The sequence below is a fragment of the Hyperolius riggenbachi genome, chromosome 7 (genome assembly GCF_040937935.1).
Source record: "Hyperolius riggenbachi isolate aHypRig1 chromosome 7, aHypRig1.pri, whole genome shotgun sequence".
In the NCBI taxonomy this organism is placed as follows: domain Eukaryota; kingdom Metazoa; phylum Chordata; class Amphibia; order Anura; family Hyperoliidae; genus Hyperolius; species Hyperolius riggenbachi.
Genome location: NC_090652.1, coordinates 265878248 through 265894079, shown reverse-complemented (window position 1 = coordinate 265894079; position 15832 = coordinate 265878248). Strand labels below are relative to the sequence as shown.

The 15832-nt window shown below is 46.9% G+C and overlaps 1 protein-coding gene across 1 annotated transcript in view; it reads left to right on the top strand.

Moving 5' to 3' along the window:
- The first annotated feature begins 14821 nt into the window (after window positions 1–14821).
- The window catches only part of GCA (grancalcin), a 41056-nt gene continuing 40045 nt past the window's right edge, over window positions 14822–15832 (top strand). Inside the window, exon 1 of the mRNA XM_068245641.1 lies at window positions 14822–15034. Coding sequence (XP_068101742.1) covers window positions 15008–15034 — 27 coding nt within the window. The 5' untranslated portion in view covers window positions 14822–15007. The remainder of the gene's footprint in view (window positions 15035–15832) is intronic.

Sequence of the window (15832 nt, the reverse complement as noted above, 5' to 3'; positions counted from 1 at the left end):
TCACATAACTGGACAAGCCTGTCTGATAACAGTTTCACCGATTAACTTCTTACACAAAGGTTTATTGTGTGAGTCACACTTTCTTTGGGAAGGGTTGCCTGTACTGTTGTGACAACTGGAAGGTCAGTCAAGACAACCTATACAGTACATTATGTGGGTGTGGGTGTATAAGTGACATAGAACAGTCTAAGAACTACAGCATCTACCGTATGTCTACTTCAAACAGTAAAACCTTGCTTAAAGGAAACCTTAGATCTTTACCTGGGGCTTCCTCCAACCCCATGAGGTCCATGGCCATGGCTGGCAGTGCTCTTCTTCACATGCGCAGGTCGGACATGCGCACCCCCCCCGTCGCACTGCCGTACCCGGGAGTGTTCTGCACCTGTGCCAAAGTACTGCGCAGATGCAGATAGCTCCCTGGTATGGGAGCACAGTGGTGGTGGTGGTGGGGGGGGGGGGGGGTGCACGCATGGCTTAGCATCCCCCCCGCATGCGCAGCAGAGGCCCATCACTGAGGGCAACTGACTGGATTACCGACGAGGATATCTAGTGAATAGAGGGGCCGTAGAGGAAGGTGAGGGAGGCCATGTACCTCATGGGGCTGTTGGGAGCCCCAGGTAAGTATAAATAATGCACAGTGTACCATCTCAGGTACACTTTAAAGGACCACTCCAGCGGAAAAAAAATAAGCAGTTAAAATCTGACAGAGCTGACAGGTTTTAGACTACTCCATCTCCTCATGGGGGACTCTCAGGGTTTTCTTTGATTTCAAATGCATTTCCTGTACGGCAGTTGCGATGTCTAACTTCCAGAATAGTGTGTAAGTGAGTTGGGAGGCTTGCTGATATCTTACTGTTTTGGCAGTTAAACTGCCGTTCAGGAAATGCTTCTACAAACAAAGAAAACCCTGAGAATCCCGCATGAGGAGATAGACTAGTCCAAAACCTGTCGGTTCTGTCAAATTTTAACTGCTTAATTTTATTGCTGGAGTAGTCCTTTAAAGAAAACCTAAAGTGGTGCAAAAAAAAAAAAAACAACAAAAAACAGCAGTTTGACTTACCTAGGGCTTCTTCCAGTCCCTTCCAGCCATATTATGTCCTTCCCGTGATTCTGCTTTCCTCTGTCAGCTGCACCTCCTGATTGTGCTTCAGTGTACATTAGCACCACAACAAACGAGCAGACATATTCAGGCAACATTAATTACCTAATGCACCTAAATAGGTTAAATAAACAGGAGGAAAGAGGTCATCTGTGCTTCAGTGTACGGTAGTGTACTGCACATGTGCAGTACGTAAAAATTTCTACTGCACATGCGCCGAATGTTCCTGCCCACGGAGGCACGATCAAGGACTGCACACAGCTGACAGAGGGGGGCGCTGCGGCTGACTGGAGTATTACAGAATCACAACGAGGGCATAGAACGACTGCAGAGGAAGAAGCCAAAGGTAAGTTAAACTGTTTTTTTTTCTTCAGTTTAGTTACCCTTTAAACACTAGAGGACCAGAGGTTTATACCCCCCCTAGTGACCAGGCCATTTTTTTACAATTCAGCTCTTCACAACTTTAACGGTTTATCGCTCGGTCATACAACTTAGCACCCAAATTAATTTTACCCCCTTTTCATCTCACAAATAGAGCTTTCTTTTAGTGGTATTTGATTGCGATTTTCATGCAGAAGTGAGCTCAAGATGGTCGCTCACCCAGGATGAATATAAAGTAAAGTATTTAGCATGCTGCCAGACTTCAGACACAGGGAAACATGGTACAGGTACAATCATGGGCGTAACAATAGGGGCTGCAGTCCATGCGCCCGCGGGGGGGGGGCCCGTTTAGGGCCGTTTTGGGGGGCTTGAGGGGTCGTAGCATGAGGGGAAAGCTATGGCCACACTTAGCGGGGAGGGGGAAAGGTCCCCCCCCCCTCCCTCACCTCGGGCTCTTCCCTCTGCACTCCCCTCCAGCTTCAATAACCATATGTGTGCAGCGGCGGGCATCGGCAGCTGCATACCTTCCGTGCGCTCCAGCTAAATATTTCATACATAGAGTTTAACCCTGCTTCAAAGGAAACCTGAGGTAAGAGCTATATGGAGGCTGCCATATGTATTTCCTTGTAAACAATGCCAGTTGCCTGTCAGCCCCGTTGGTCTTCTGGCATAAGTAGTATCTGAGTCAAAACCCTGGAACAAGCGGTAAGAACACAGAGGTATGTTCATGCAGGATTCACCTACCTCTGTGTGTAGAACAAAAACAGAAGGGTAACAGAGTAGAGAGTGTACGCTCCAATGATCACTCACAAAAATGTTCAATAAAATATCATCATTTTATTAATGCATAAAAAGTGGACCTGAACTCTTGCACAGGACAGAAGGAAAACAGAAAGAAATGCACCCTGTATGTATTTACAGAGTTTAACCTGAGACACTGGAGTCTCTCTTGTCTTTCTTTCCCTATTTTTGAGCATTAGTACTTCTTTATGGCCTCTGTATTACCCAGGACTGAATTTTTTATGAGCTCATAGTTTGCTTGCAGTGGTGCCGGTATCCATTGAGCTTCTGGCGTTATCAATGGGAGCAGAATGGCCACTCAATGCCTTTTAAAGCGGAAGTGAACTCAGAACTTCCTCTATGCTCTAAAATATAAGCAACAGCATAATAACCTTTAACCTCCTGAGCATTACACCACTCAGGAGGGTTTGCAGCCGAGAGTCCCCCAGTATAATTTTAGCGGCATTATTTGTATGTAGAACAGAGGCGCCCCAGCAGGATAAAAGTCAATAACATTTTTAAAAAGTGCTTGGAGGAAGTGATGGACTTGCCTCCCAAAAGCAGACACGAGATCCTGTCTTCATATAAATCAATACATTTATTATACAGTACCCCAAAAACAGTGCAACGCGTTTCGCAGGCCCAGCCCGCTTCATCAGGCAATAAAAGTGGGGACAAAACAGAATTTCGGCAATAGCAGGTGTAGCGCCTCAGTAGAAACGCGTTGCAAGCCCACCACTTCCTCCAAGCAATTTTTAAAAATGTTATTGACTTTTATCCTGCTGGCGCCTCTGTTCTACATACAAATACTCTGTGTCCACTCCTGGTGGAGGGCAGTGCTATCCCCTTTCTTGTTTCTTTACTACAGAGAGCGACTTCTTAATCCTGAGTGAGGACAGGTCTAATCTCCTCACCTGCCTATTCAGTGGTTGCCTGAATGGTAACCCATGTTTGTGAGTATAAATCCTCTCACTTAACCACTTACCAATTGTCTTTAACATACTACACCATATTGGGCTCTCGTTTTTTCTATTCTATAATTTTAGCGGCGATCGGGGGGATCAAAAGTAATCGGGGGATGCCAGCCACCACTGCTAGCTAGCCTAGTGCTAGCTGAAGCTATTACAACTATGCAATCTCTAAAAATTATACTAGGGGACTCCTGGGTAGAATGGGGCCGAACCTCCGATTTTAGGTTCGCGAACCGGGTTCGTGAACTTCCGCGTAAGGTTCGGTTCGCGTAAAAGTTCGCGAACCGCAATAGACTTCAATGGGGATGCGAACTTTGAAAAAAAAAAATTATGCTGGCCACAAAAGTGATGGAAAAGATGTTTCAAGGGGTCTAACACCTGGACCCCCAGGTGGAGGAGTGGGATACACGCCAAAAGTCCCCGGGAAAAATCTGGATTTGACGCAAAGCAGCGTTTTAAGGGCAGAAATCACATTGAATGCTAAATGACAGTATACATCAATCATGGAGTGTAATTAAGGTACTGCTTCACACTGACACATCAAACTCACTGTGTAACGCACAGCAAGCAGCTGTTTGTGTAGTGACGGCCGTGCTGGACTGGTGCGCACCATGGCGAGAACAGGTATGCAGTGGCGGGTTCACTGAACAGAACAGGTATGCAGTGGCGGGTTCACTGAACAGAACAGGTATGCAGTGGCGGGTTCACAGAACAGGTATGCAGTGGCAGGTTCACTGAACAGGTATACAGTGGCGGGTTCACTGAACAGAACAGGCATGCAGTGGCGGGTTCACTGAACAGGAATACAGTGGCGGGTTCACTGAACAGAACAGGTATGCAGTGGCGGGTTCACTGAACAGTACAGGCATGCAGTGGCAGGTTCACTGAACAGGTATGCAGTGGTGGGTTCACTGAACAGGTATGCAGTGGTGGGTTCACTGAACAGGTATGCAGTGGTGGGTTCACAGAACAGGTATGCAGTGGTGGGTTCACAGAACAGGTATGCAGTGGTGGATTCACTGAACAGAACAGGTATACAGTGGCAGGTTCACTGAACAGAACAGGTATGCAGTGGCGGGTTCACTGAACAGAACAGGTATGCAGTGGCAGGTTCACTGAACAGGTATACAGTGGCGGGTTCACTGAACACAACAGGTATGCAGTGGTGGGTTCACAGAACAGGTATGCAGTGGCAGGTTCACTGAACAGGTATGCAGTGGTGGGTTCACTGAACAGGTATGCAGTGGTGGGTTCAATGAACAGGTATGCAGTGGTGGGTTCACAGAACAGGTATGCAGTGGCAGGTTCACTAAACAGGTATGCAGTGGTGGGTTCACTGAACAGGTATGCAGTGGTGGGTTCACTGAACAGGTATGCAGTGGTGGGTTCACAGAACAGGTATGCAGTGGCAGGTTCACTGAACAGGTATGCAGTGGTGGGTTCACTGAACAGGTATGCAGTGGTGGGTTCACTGAACAGGTATGCAGTGGTGGGTTCACAGAACAGGTATGCAGTGGTGGGTTCACTGAACAGAACAGGTATACAGTGGCAGGTTCACTGAACAGAACAGGTATGCAGTGGCGGGTTCACTGAACAGAACAGGTATGCAGTGGCAGGTTCACTGAACAGGTATACAGTGGCGGGTCCACTGAACACAACAGGTATGCAGTGGCGGGTTCACAGAACAGGTATGCAGTGGCAGGTTCACTGAACAGGTATGCAGTGGTGGGTTCACTGAACAGGTATGCAGTGGTAGGTTCACAGAACAGGTATGCAGTGGCAGGTTCACTGAACAGGTATGCAGTGGTGGGTTCACAGAACAGGTATGCAGTGGCAGGTTCACTGAACAGGTATGCAGTGGTGGGTTCACTGAACAGGTATGCAGTGGTGGGTTCACTGAACAGGTATGCAGTGGTGGGTTCACAGTACAGGTATGCAGTGGTGGGTTCACAGAACAGGTATGCAGTGGCAGGTTCACTGAACAGGTATGCAGTTGTGGGTTCACTGAACAGGTATGCAGTGGTGGGTTCACTGAACAGGTATGCAGTGGTGGGTTCACTGAACAGGTATGTAGTGGTGGGTTCACAGTACAGGTATGCAGTGGTGGGTTCACAGAACAGGTATGCAGCCAGGAACAAGCTAAGCCTAACTAATCTTTCCCTATGAGAGACAGTCTGAAGCAGCTCGCCCTACTCTCACTAACGCAGGCACACGAGTGAGCGTAATGGCCGCCGCTGCCTGCCTTTTATTAAGGGGGGAGTGGCTCCAGGGGCTAGTGTAGCCTAATTGGCTACACTGGGCCTGCTGACTGTGATGTAGAGGGGCAAAGTTGACCCTCATGGTGCATTATGGGGCGAACCGAACTTCCGCAAAAGTTCGCCTGCGGGACGCGAATGCGAAACACTGAAGTTCGCATGGAACCGTTCGCAGGCGAACCGTTCGGCCCAACTCTACTCCTGGGGACAGCCGGCGGTATGCCCGACACAGTGTCGGGCATACCGCTAAGGAGGTTAAAGAAAAAACATTTATTTGTTACAGCTTACAGAACTCCTGCAATAGATCTACAGCATGTTTACTTCTTGTTTTCATGAAAGCAGACAAAGGGTTCACATATCAGCTGTGTCTGCCAAGACTGAAAAAATTCTGTACTGACACAGCTGACAGATCAAATTACACTTATGATGACTTACAGATGAGGGGGAGACAGGCTCTTCTCTCTAAAAACACACATGGTTCATTTCTGTCTGTGTGTCCTGTGCAAGAATTCAGGTCCACTTTAATAGAAAAATAATCTGGTCCTTGGTTCTAAAGTTATTTAAATTTAATCTCAGGGGTAAAACAACACACAAAAGATTCCTCTGTGTCATTATACAGTATATTTAACAAGAATGAAAACAAAAAAAGGAGAAGCCTTGTGTGAAAAAGGAGAAGTACTCCCCATAATTCAGTAACTTCTAGAGCCACATTTAGCAGCAGTAACTTGAAGTAACCCTTTTCAATATTAGTTTACCAATCAGGATTTTGGGCTTCTTTTTTGTAGCATCATTTCAGTTAACAGAGATTTTGTGGCATTTGTTCATGCAGTGCTCTCTTATCATCCCACCACAGAATTTCAGTTGGGTTGAGGCCTGGACTTTGATTGGGCCATGGCAACAACTTGACTCTTCTTTTTCAGAAATTCTCTTGTAGATTTGCTGCTGTGTTTGGGATCATTGTCATGTAGTGTAACACAATTTGATCCAAGCTGTAGCTGTCACACAGGTGGCATCACTTTTGACTCAAGAATACTTTGTTATATTATACAGACGAGTAATCATAGGCAAATGCAGGGGGGGGGGGGGGAATGGGGGGATTACAGCTGCCCAGAATCCCCCCTCAGACCAGGGCTGGTGCAGTGTCTGGGGACAGGCACAGGTTGAGACACCAGAATATCTGCAGGTGTCCTGCAGCTCACAGCCCCGCCCCCTTTCTTTTCCTGCTACAGTTGACTTTGGATGTAGCAGCAACATGTGTACGGAGCATGGAGCAGAGGCGTGTGTACAGAGCATGGAGCAGCAGCGTGTGTACAGAGTATGGAGCAGCAGGGTCTGTACAGAGTATGGAGCAGCAGGGTCTGTACAGAGCATTGAGCAGCAGGGTCTGTACAGAGCATGGAGCAGCAGGGTCTGTACAGAGCATGGAGCAGCAGGGTGTGTACAGAGCATGAAGCAACTCTGGGGAACTTAACAGGTACAGGTACGAGCACAGCCCTGTGCCCTGCTGTGTGAACGCTTCACTTTACCCTTCATTAGCAATGTCGGCTGTCCTCATTATTATATGTATCCAAACTGCTCCTGATCGATCCCGTTGTCAGTTGGTCGGACAGGGAATTGCATTGTGTGTAACCATACTGTATTGTGCGTGGCTGAGGGAGACCTTTCAGGAATTCCCTCTTGAAAATCCTGGGTTTTCCCCTGGAGTTCATATTCTCAATTATTGCGTGGTACCCTGGTCCCGTGGCTGCAAAACATGTCCACATCATCACCCCCGGTTAGTAGGAGGTGTTTGTATAAATATTCTACGTTTGGTTTCACCAAACCAGGCCTTGTGCATTGTGACCAACCATTCCCAACCTGGTCTCGTCTGTCATAAAGACATTATTCCAGAAGTCTTGTTGTTTGCTTGAGTGCAGTTTTGCTGCCGTGTTATTTTTCTTTACAGAGAAGAGGCTTTCTCCTGGTAACCCTTCCAAACAAGCCATACTTTTAAGTATTTTCTAATTATTCTGTCATGAACTTAAATAAACATTTAACTTGCTAAGTAAGGTCTCTGGAGTATGACATGTAACTCTTGGGATTTTTTTTTTTTTTGCAATTTCTCTGAGCATTGCATGGTTTGATCTGGGGGTGAATTTACTGGGATGTGCACTCCTCACAAAACTGGCAAATGTCTTGGTTGTCTTCCACTTGAGAATGATCTGTCTCAGTGTAGAATGTTGATCTTCAAATTGTATGAAAATTACTTTATAACCATTTTCAGACTGATGTACAACAAGAATTGTTTCTTTAAAGAGGAACTCCAGCCTAAACAAACATAATGTCATTAAGTTACATTAGTTATGTTAATTTAAATAGATAGGAAATATAATCTCTTACCCACACTGTTTTAAAAGAACAGGCAAATGTTTGATTTCATGATGGCAGCCATCTTTTTGGTTGAAAGGAGGTGACAGGGAGCATGAGACATAGTTCCAACTGTCCTGTGTCCAGAGCACCTCTCCCAGTTGCTAGGCAACGTGAATAACAACATAGGAAATCCCATCATGCTCTGCACAGCATCAGGGATGGGTGGAGCTTAGCTAAAAATGCAGCTAAAAACGATGCTTTGGTAAGAAAAACAAAGTTCTGATGCTGTGAAACTGTTAAAGAAACACCAAGCCTTTTCAGTTCTGCTGAGTAGATTTTTAGTCCGGAGGTTCACTTTAAGATCATTGCAGATGTCTTTCCCCCTTGGCATTGTCTTACACTCCTGAATACTTCAGACCAGAAAACTGCCAAAACTGCTTTCACAGAGGTAGGCACTCTTATTGATGATCCATCAATCAAACAAACAGCACCTGCTTGCTACTTTACCTCTTAAAGAAGAACTGTAATCCAGGATTTAACATCATCCCAATCAGAAGCCTTTACCCTTTTCCCATGGGAAATCTTTACCTTTTCTCAAATATATCATCAAGGACATCTGTATGGCTGGTATTGAGGTGAAACCCCTTACACAGTGTGATGTCAGGACCTAGGTCAGTGGAGTTGGAGTGGAGGAATCGGAGCAAGTTTTGGGTAGCTAGAATTGGAGATTTCAACTGAGGAGTCAGTCAGATGATTTCTGTACCAACCCCACAGCCCTGGTAAGTATTAGACCAGTGGCATAGCTAAGGGCCCTGGGCAAATTTACATTGGGCCCCCTAAGCACTCTATACATAACAATTGATACGGTGCACTAAAACCTGTCAAGGACAACTACAGTGTCAGAGGTGCAAGACGGGGATGGGGAACAGCTTGATAATGATCACACTACTATTCAAAGCATCAATAGAAGTGATTATTACCAGCATAGGACCAATAAAGAGATAATACTGTTGTTGAAGGGTGGCCCAATGGGGCCCCTCTTGCCCAAGGGCCCAGATGTGGTTGCAACCTCTGCAACCCCTTATTTCTATGCCACTGTATTATTTATTTATTTATTGTACTTATAAAGCGCCAACATATTACGCAGCGCTGGACATTAGTTTAGGTTACAGACAATATTTAGGGGTGACATACAGCAAAATGACAATACAGGAATACAAGAAAGACCAGATCATGCAGCACAGTATGAGTACCAGGTAATGCTTAGTCAGTCACTGGATGGGAGAATGGAGAAAAGGCAAGTTAGGTTCACTCAGATGCATTGCATGGGTTCACAGTAATGGAGGTACATGATCAGGTAGGACACAAAAGGAGGAGGACCCTGCCCAAAGGCTTACAATCTAGAGGGAGAGGTAAGGACACAAAAGGTAGGTGACCAGAGTTCCTCTGCGGGTTTAGAGCACTTGTTGTGAGGGGTGGTAGGCCAGAGTGAAAAGGTGAGTTTTGAGGGCCTTCTTGAAGATGTTGAAGGAGGGGGCTGCCCTAATGGGTGGAGGTAGGAAGTTCCATAGTGTTGGAGCAGGGGACTGGGTGATGCAGGGGGGCGGTCAGGCAAAGATCATTGGAAGAGCGGAGTGAGCGGCTTGGTATGTACCTCTGAGTAAGATCGGAAATGTAGGTTGGACAGGTTTTGTGGACAGATTTGTAGGACAGACACAGTATCCTGAATCTGATTCTGGACTGGATAGGAAGCCAGTGGAGAGATTCAAGGAGGGGATCCGCCGTGGTGGAGCGATGGGAGCAGTGGATAATTCTGGCTGCCGCATTCCTGATGGACTGCAGTGGGGCTATCTGGGTCATAGGGAGACCAGACAGAAGGTGTCACAGACCGCAAGGCTGGTCTGCGGATGGGGTAAATCGATCTGCGTCAGAAATCCTCTCACACGGTCATTTGTTCATCACGAAGGGTAACCCGCGTTCGCAATTTGATGAACTGACTCGCGAAGGGAGCGTTCTGCCACTAACAGATTCACCACACACATACAATTCAAAGATCTGCCACCAAGCGAGTTACACAGCCCGCTACTGTAGTTTTACTAGGACTTCGAGAACGGGTAGCGATTTCAGGAGAATAGGTACGATTGTGTATGTTCAGCAACAGGTCATAACCGCTAAACGATTTTTAAAATGTTTAATAACAAAAATGCATTACATACAGTTATATACACCTATTAACATATAAACACAGAGCTTAAAAATAAAAAGGAATAAAATCAGAAAATTCTTACTTAGTTAGCTGAGCAGTCCATTTGAAGAATGAAGAAAAATAGTCCAGTTTAAAAGTAGGCATTCAGGTTAAGAGTCTTTGAACACTGCAGGCGCTGGCTCTCCTTAGCGCCTGCATAGACGTTCCTTAGTCGATGGAATTTGGAGAACTGAGCAGGTTTGGTCCCGCCCCACTTTTTATAGGACCTGAGTTCTGGGCTGTCACTACCTGAAAAGTAGGTGTGTTTAAGGCAGGGTTATCTCCTGAAAGCCAGGTTGCCACCCTCAGACTCAGAGCAAAAAATGTACCAATTTATTAATAATCTGTGTGACTCCGCCCCAGATAGGCGCATCGCAAATCCGAGACGATATTCATAAGCAGTATGCGACCCTGTATTAAACGAGGCTATACATGCCTAGTCTGTCGCATTCGCTCTACGCAGGCCGGATAAAGTGGATTCTCTACCGATTCCTGATAGCTAGAAAATTGCAATTCCTGTGTATGATAGAACTGATTCCTAGGTATCAGGAAATGTAATTTTTGTCTTGCTGTGCCAACCCCATTTTGAATTATTAATACATAAAGTTCTCTTTGTCTGAAGCTTATGAGTTTGGGAGGGAATTCTGAATTTCAACCAGTTTGCGCTGGCTTGGGGAACATGAGCTGGGTGACCAAATGGTTTCTGCCCAGGGAAGCTGGCCACTTGTGACATTCTTTCCTGACACAGGATGTGGGGGAAGGTCACTGTACTCTCTGCAATGTTCTCAGAGGGGGAAAGAGAAAGGAAGGGCATTTTTTTGTATAGTTACACAGCACTGACAGTAATGGCTGGACCATACGAAAATCGTTGGCGATTACGCGCACGACTTTCCCGTAATGTTCGTCACAAAAGGGCATTGCAATAGTCAAGGCGGGAAACTATGAGGGCATGGATGAGGAGTTTGGTGGTGGCAGAGGTCAGGAAAGGGCGAATCTTACAGATGTTACGAAGGTGGAAGTTGCAGGACTTTGTGAAGTTTTGGATGTGGGGAGTGAAGGAGAGTGCGGAGTCCAGGGTGACACCCAGACAGCGGGCTTGAGAGATAGGGAGAATGGTACTGTGGTTAACAGTGACATGCACATCTGGGGGGTTCATCATGGATGGCCGGGGTGGGAAGATCATAAATTCCGTTTTGTCTAGATTTAGTTTCAGGAACCTAGCGGACATCCAGACTAGGCTGGAATGGGAGCAATTTCGGGTACCTGGAGTCTGAGGTTTCATACAAGGAGGAGTTGGAGCAGTGGCGTAGCTAGAGATTATAGGGCCCCATAGCAAAACTTTCATGGGTCCTCAGATGTAGGCACTCTTTAGCTATGCCACCTAGTTGTCAGTACCCTATGGATGAGTTAATTGGCAATTTACATTCTTGTGCAATCTGCACTGCATATAGTAAAGGGGCACTGAGAGGGTGGAAGGATACAAGAGAGTTAATAGTGAATACATCAAGTATCACCTGGGCCCCATAGCAGCTGCTATGGGTGCTATAGCTATTGCTCCGGCCCAGAGCTGGAGTCGGATGATTTTTGTACCAACTCCACAGCCCTGACAGTTTTCTGTCTGTAAAGCTCATTTCATTGTGGGAAATAATGGCTGTTTCCAACTGCCAAGCAGGCAGCATCTTGCTCCGTGCATAGAACTCTCAGTAAGGGCTGGTGCACACCAAAAACCGCAAGCAGATCCGCAAAACGCTAGCAGATTTTTAAACGCTTTTTTTTATTTTTATGAGGCGTTTTGCTAGCGTTTTGCGGATTGCTGCTGCGGTTTTCAGTATAGTAGATTTCATATATTGTTACAGTAAAGCTGTTACTGAACAGCTTCTGTAACAAAAACGCCTGCAAAACCGCTCTGAACAGGCGTTTTTCAGAGCGGTTTGCGTTTTTCCTATACTTAACATTGGGGCAGAAACGCATCCGAAATCCAAAAAATGCCTCACCCAGGCATTTTTCGTTTCTGCAAAACGCCTGCCGCTCTGGTGTGCACCACCCCATTGAGATACATTGACCAAGCAGATCCGCAGCCGCAAGCGGATCTGAAAACGCGGAAAAAGCCGCTCGGTGTGCACCAGCCCTAAATGTACATTCCGAGATCACTTGGCAGGACTAAAGTTACAGTTTAGAATGTAAATCAATCCGAGATCACTTGGCAGGACTAAAGATACATTTTACAATGTAAATCAATCCGAGATCACTTGGCAGGACTAAAGATACATTTTAGAATGTAAATCAAGGAAAAGGAAAATTTTGCAATGGGCAAACACTGACTAAATCATCTATTAGGGCTGGTGCACACCGAGCGGCTTTTTGGGTGTTTTCAGATCCGCTTGCGGCTGCGGATCTGCTTGGTCAATGTATCTCAATGGGGTGGTGCACACCAGAGCGGCAGGCGTTTTGCAGAAACGAAAAATGCCTGGGTGAGGCATTTTTTGGATTGCGGATGCGTTTCTGCCTCAATGTTAAGTATAGAAAAAACGCAATCCGCTCTGAAAAACGTCAGTTCAGAGCGGTTTTGCAGGCGTTTTTGTTACAGAAGCTGTTCAGTAACAGCTTTACTGTAACAATATATGAAATCTACTATACTGAAAACCGCAGCAGCAATCCGCAAAACGCTAGCAAAACGCCTCATAAAAATAAAAAAAAGCGTTTAAAAATCTGCTAGCGTTTTGCGGATCTATTTTTATGAGGCGTTTTGCTAGCGTTTTGCGGATTGCTGCTGCGGTTTTCAGTATAGTAGATTTCATATATTGTTACAGTAAAGCTGTTACTGAACAGCTTCTGTAACAAAAACGCCTGCAAAACCGCTCTGAAGTGCCGTTTTTCAGAGCGGTTTGCGTTTTTCCTATACTTAACATTGAGGCAGAAACGCATCCGAAATCCAAAAAATGCCTCACCCAGGCATTTTTCGTTTCTGCAAAACGCCTGCCGCTCTGGTGTGCACCACCCCATTGAGATACATTGACCAAGCAGATCCGCAGCCGCAAGCGGATCTGAAAACGCCCAAAAAGCCGCTCGGTGTGCACCAGCCCTAAATGAATATTGTAAAAAAAATTAAGCAATTTTGTTCATTCCATTATTTTTTTAACTACAGTTCCTCTTTAATCCCTATGAAAAGTGTGAACACAATGTTTTTCACATTGCTTCTGCATTTTGACTTTAGTCTTTTTTAAATTAAATAGAAAATGGCAAGAGTTGCATTGGATCCACAGTGGTAATTGCGCGCAATATCCTGACTGATGAACTCGACGGAACCCCCGGTTGCTGTTCCCTCAAATGTTAGGTGTCCCCCTGATGCCCGTGCATTAAATACTTTTTCTGTCGCACTGTCCTTGAATGTCTGTTGTACCTCTGCATTGGAGCCCCATGAGGCTGCCGGTGTTATAGCACGTGGGGCCGTGTCCAGCCACATGAGGCCGTAACGTCACGGCCCGCGTGCTATATGCCAGTAGTCGCCTGGGACGCGAATGCGGAAGTACGGTGGAGACTCAGCAGACACCCAGGGGCAGCGGACAGGTAAAATATTTACACGCACGGGCACCGAGCATTTGAGGGGACAGCAGCCAGGGGTTCTGTCACGTTCGTTGATCTTTGCAATATAGCGCCCCATTACCACTGCGGATCCAATCATCCACGTTGGCCCAAGATTTCCCAGCATGTCCGATCGAGAAAATCAATCAATTTTGTCCGAAAATTGGTCAAATCGTCGATCTGGAATGCTTGTTGCGGCACTAGGGTTGCCACCTTATCCCTTTAAATACTGGCACATATGAGTTATACACGTTCTGGGGCTACTCACACATAATCAGTACCTAAACTGCATCTAACTAACTACAAGAAATGTTTAAGTATTATGCGCCAGTATTTAAAGCAGGGGTCTTAAACTCAATTTACCTGGGGGGCCGCAGGAGGCAAAGTCAGGATGAGGCTGGGCCGCATAAGGAATTTCACAATCGCGGCGCTTCGCCGCCTCTGCCCGCCCCTCTCACTCTTCCTTCACAGAGAGGGGCGGGGAGAGGCGGCGATCCGTGCAGCGATTGACGTCAGGAGGGGCAGAGCTGAAGCTGAAAGCTCTGCACCTTCCAGGAAATGCCGGTAGATGGCCCCCTGGGCGATTTGAGGGCTCTGCAGCCCTCGTTTAGCGGCAGGGATGCGGCAGATTACTTGGGAGCACTGAAGCGAACTATAAGGAAGCTGTTGCGGGCGAGGGCCACAAAATATTGTATCGAGGGCCGCAAATGGCCCGCGGGCCGCGAGTTTGAGACCCCTGATTTAAAGGGATGAGGCGACAACCCTATGCGGCACAGATTTTTATCCGATGAATCAAATCGTTTTTTTGATCGACAACAGAATGGATAGATGGAAAGATATATATATATATATATATTTTTTTTTGACCATTTATTAAAATTATAACATATAAAAGAAAGATGTATGCAGCAGCCAGCAACTCCTCTTGAAAACCAATCGACCTCAGAAACATGGCTGCCCTCCTCGCAGTCATCCCCCCCTAACAGCTTTGGAATGCACCGTATCGCATTTTTTTTTCAGGGACATTTTTAGACGCACGAGACCTGTAGGAGTTGGGAAGTCACGTGACCGGTTCAGCGCACAAGAGACGCGTTGGGTTCTTTCTTTATGATTCCAGCCACTGAAACGTCAACAGTCGCGATGACGTCATTTTAGACAGGCGGGGCCACGCGGTGAGAAAGGCGCGGCCACACCCGAGGGAGTCAGGCGACCAATCAGGAGCTGCTGGTGACAGGGTGCTCGCGCTGCTGGCGGGGTTTGGTCCGTTACGCTTCGGAGGTCGGAGCTCGCACGTACGCCGCCGAGTCTCTGTGTTCCCGAGGAGAGAGCTGCTTGCTGCAGGATTATGGCCTACCCCGGATATGGAGGAGGAGTGAGTATGGCGGACGGGGGAGGAGGGGGGACTCGGCTATTCACATCGGGGAGCTAGTGGGGGGATGCTCGCCAGATACCATGCAGAGGGGGGGAGGCGCTCGGTACCCATCCCCAGCCATGCTCAGATTAGTCATCCTTTATCAGTGGTGGGGGTTCCGGATGTCTCCGCCTGGCAGGGGAGGGCATGATGGGAATATCAGGGCTGGAAGCATGGGTGCCATGGAGTCTGGATTCAGCTGGGGTACACTGATCATGTAATCTTTCCCCCTGACGTGTCCATTAAGGCCCTGCCATGTGGCTGGCCTCAGCATTTCCACCACCTGGCTATATTGGCTCACCTCAACTTTTCTCTTTGTACATATCCCCCCCCCCCTCACTTTCTATGCTCCCCCCCCCCCCAACCTTTCCTTGTGCCTAAACCAGGGGTGCCCATTCAGTAGATTGCGATATACTGGTAGATCGCGAAGGCCTTCATGGTAGATCCCAACCGCACTACATTTTCCATTCTCTATATACAATTGTGCTTCTAAAATTAGCCATCGGTTGATCATTTTGACTTGATAATTTTTAAAGTAGCTCACAAGCTGAAAATGTGGGGGCACCTCAGGCCTAAACCATCCCTTACCCCCAAATTTTTTTCATGTGTATAACCTCCCCAACCCCTTGCCATGTGCCTTACCCCCTCCCTCCAACTTTCTTCTGCTACCTAACCCTGCTCTCCCCAACTTTCTTTTGTGCTTAATCCTCCTTGCTAATAGCTGAACCCAAATGCCCCAAAACTTCACCTTATGTGCCC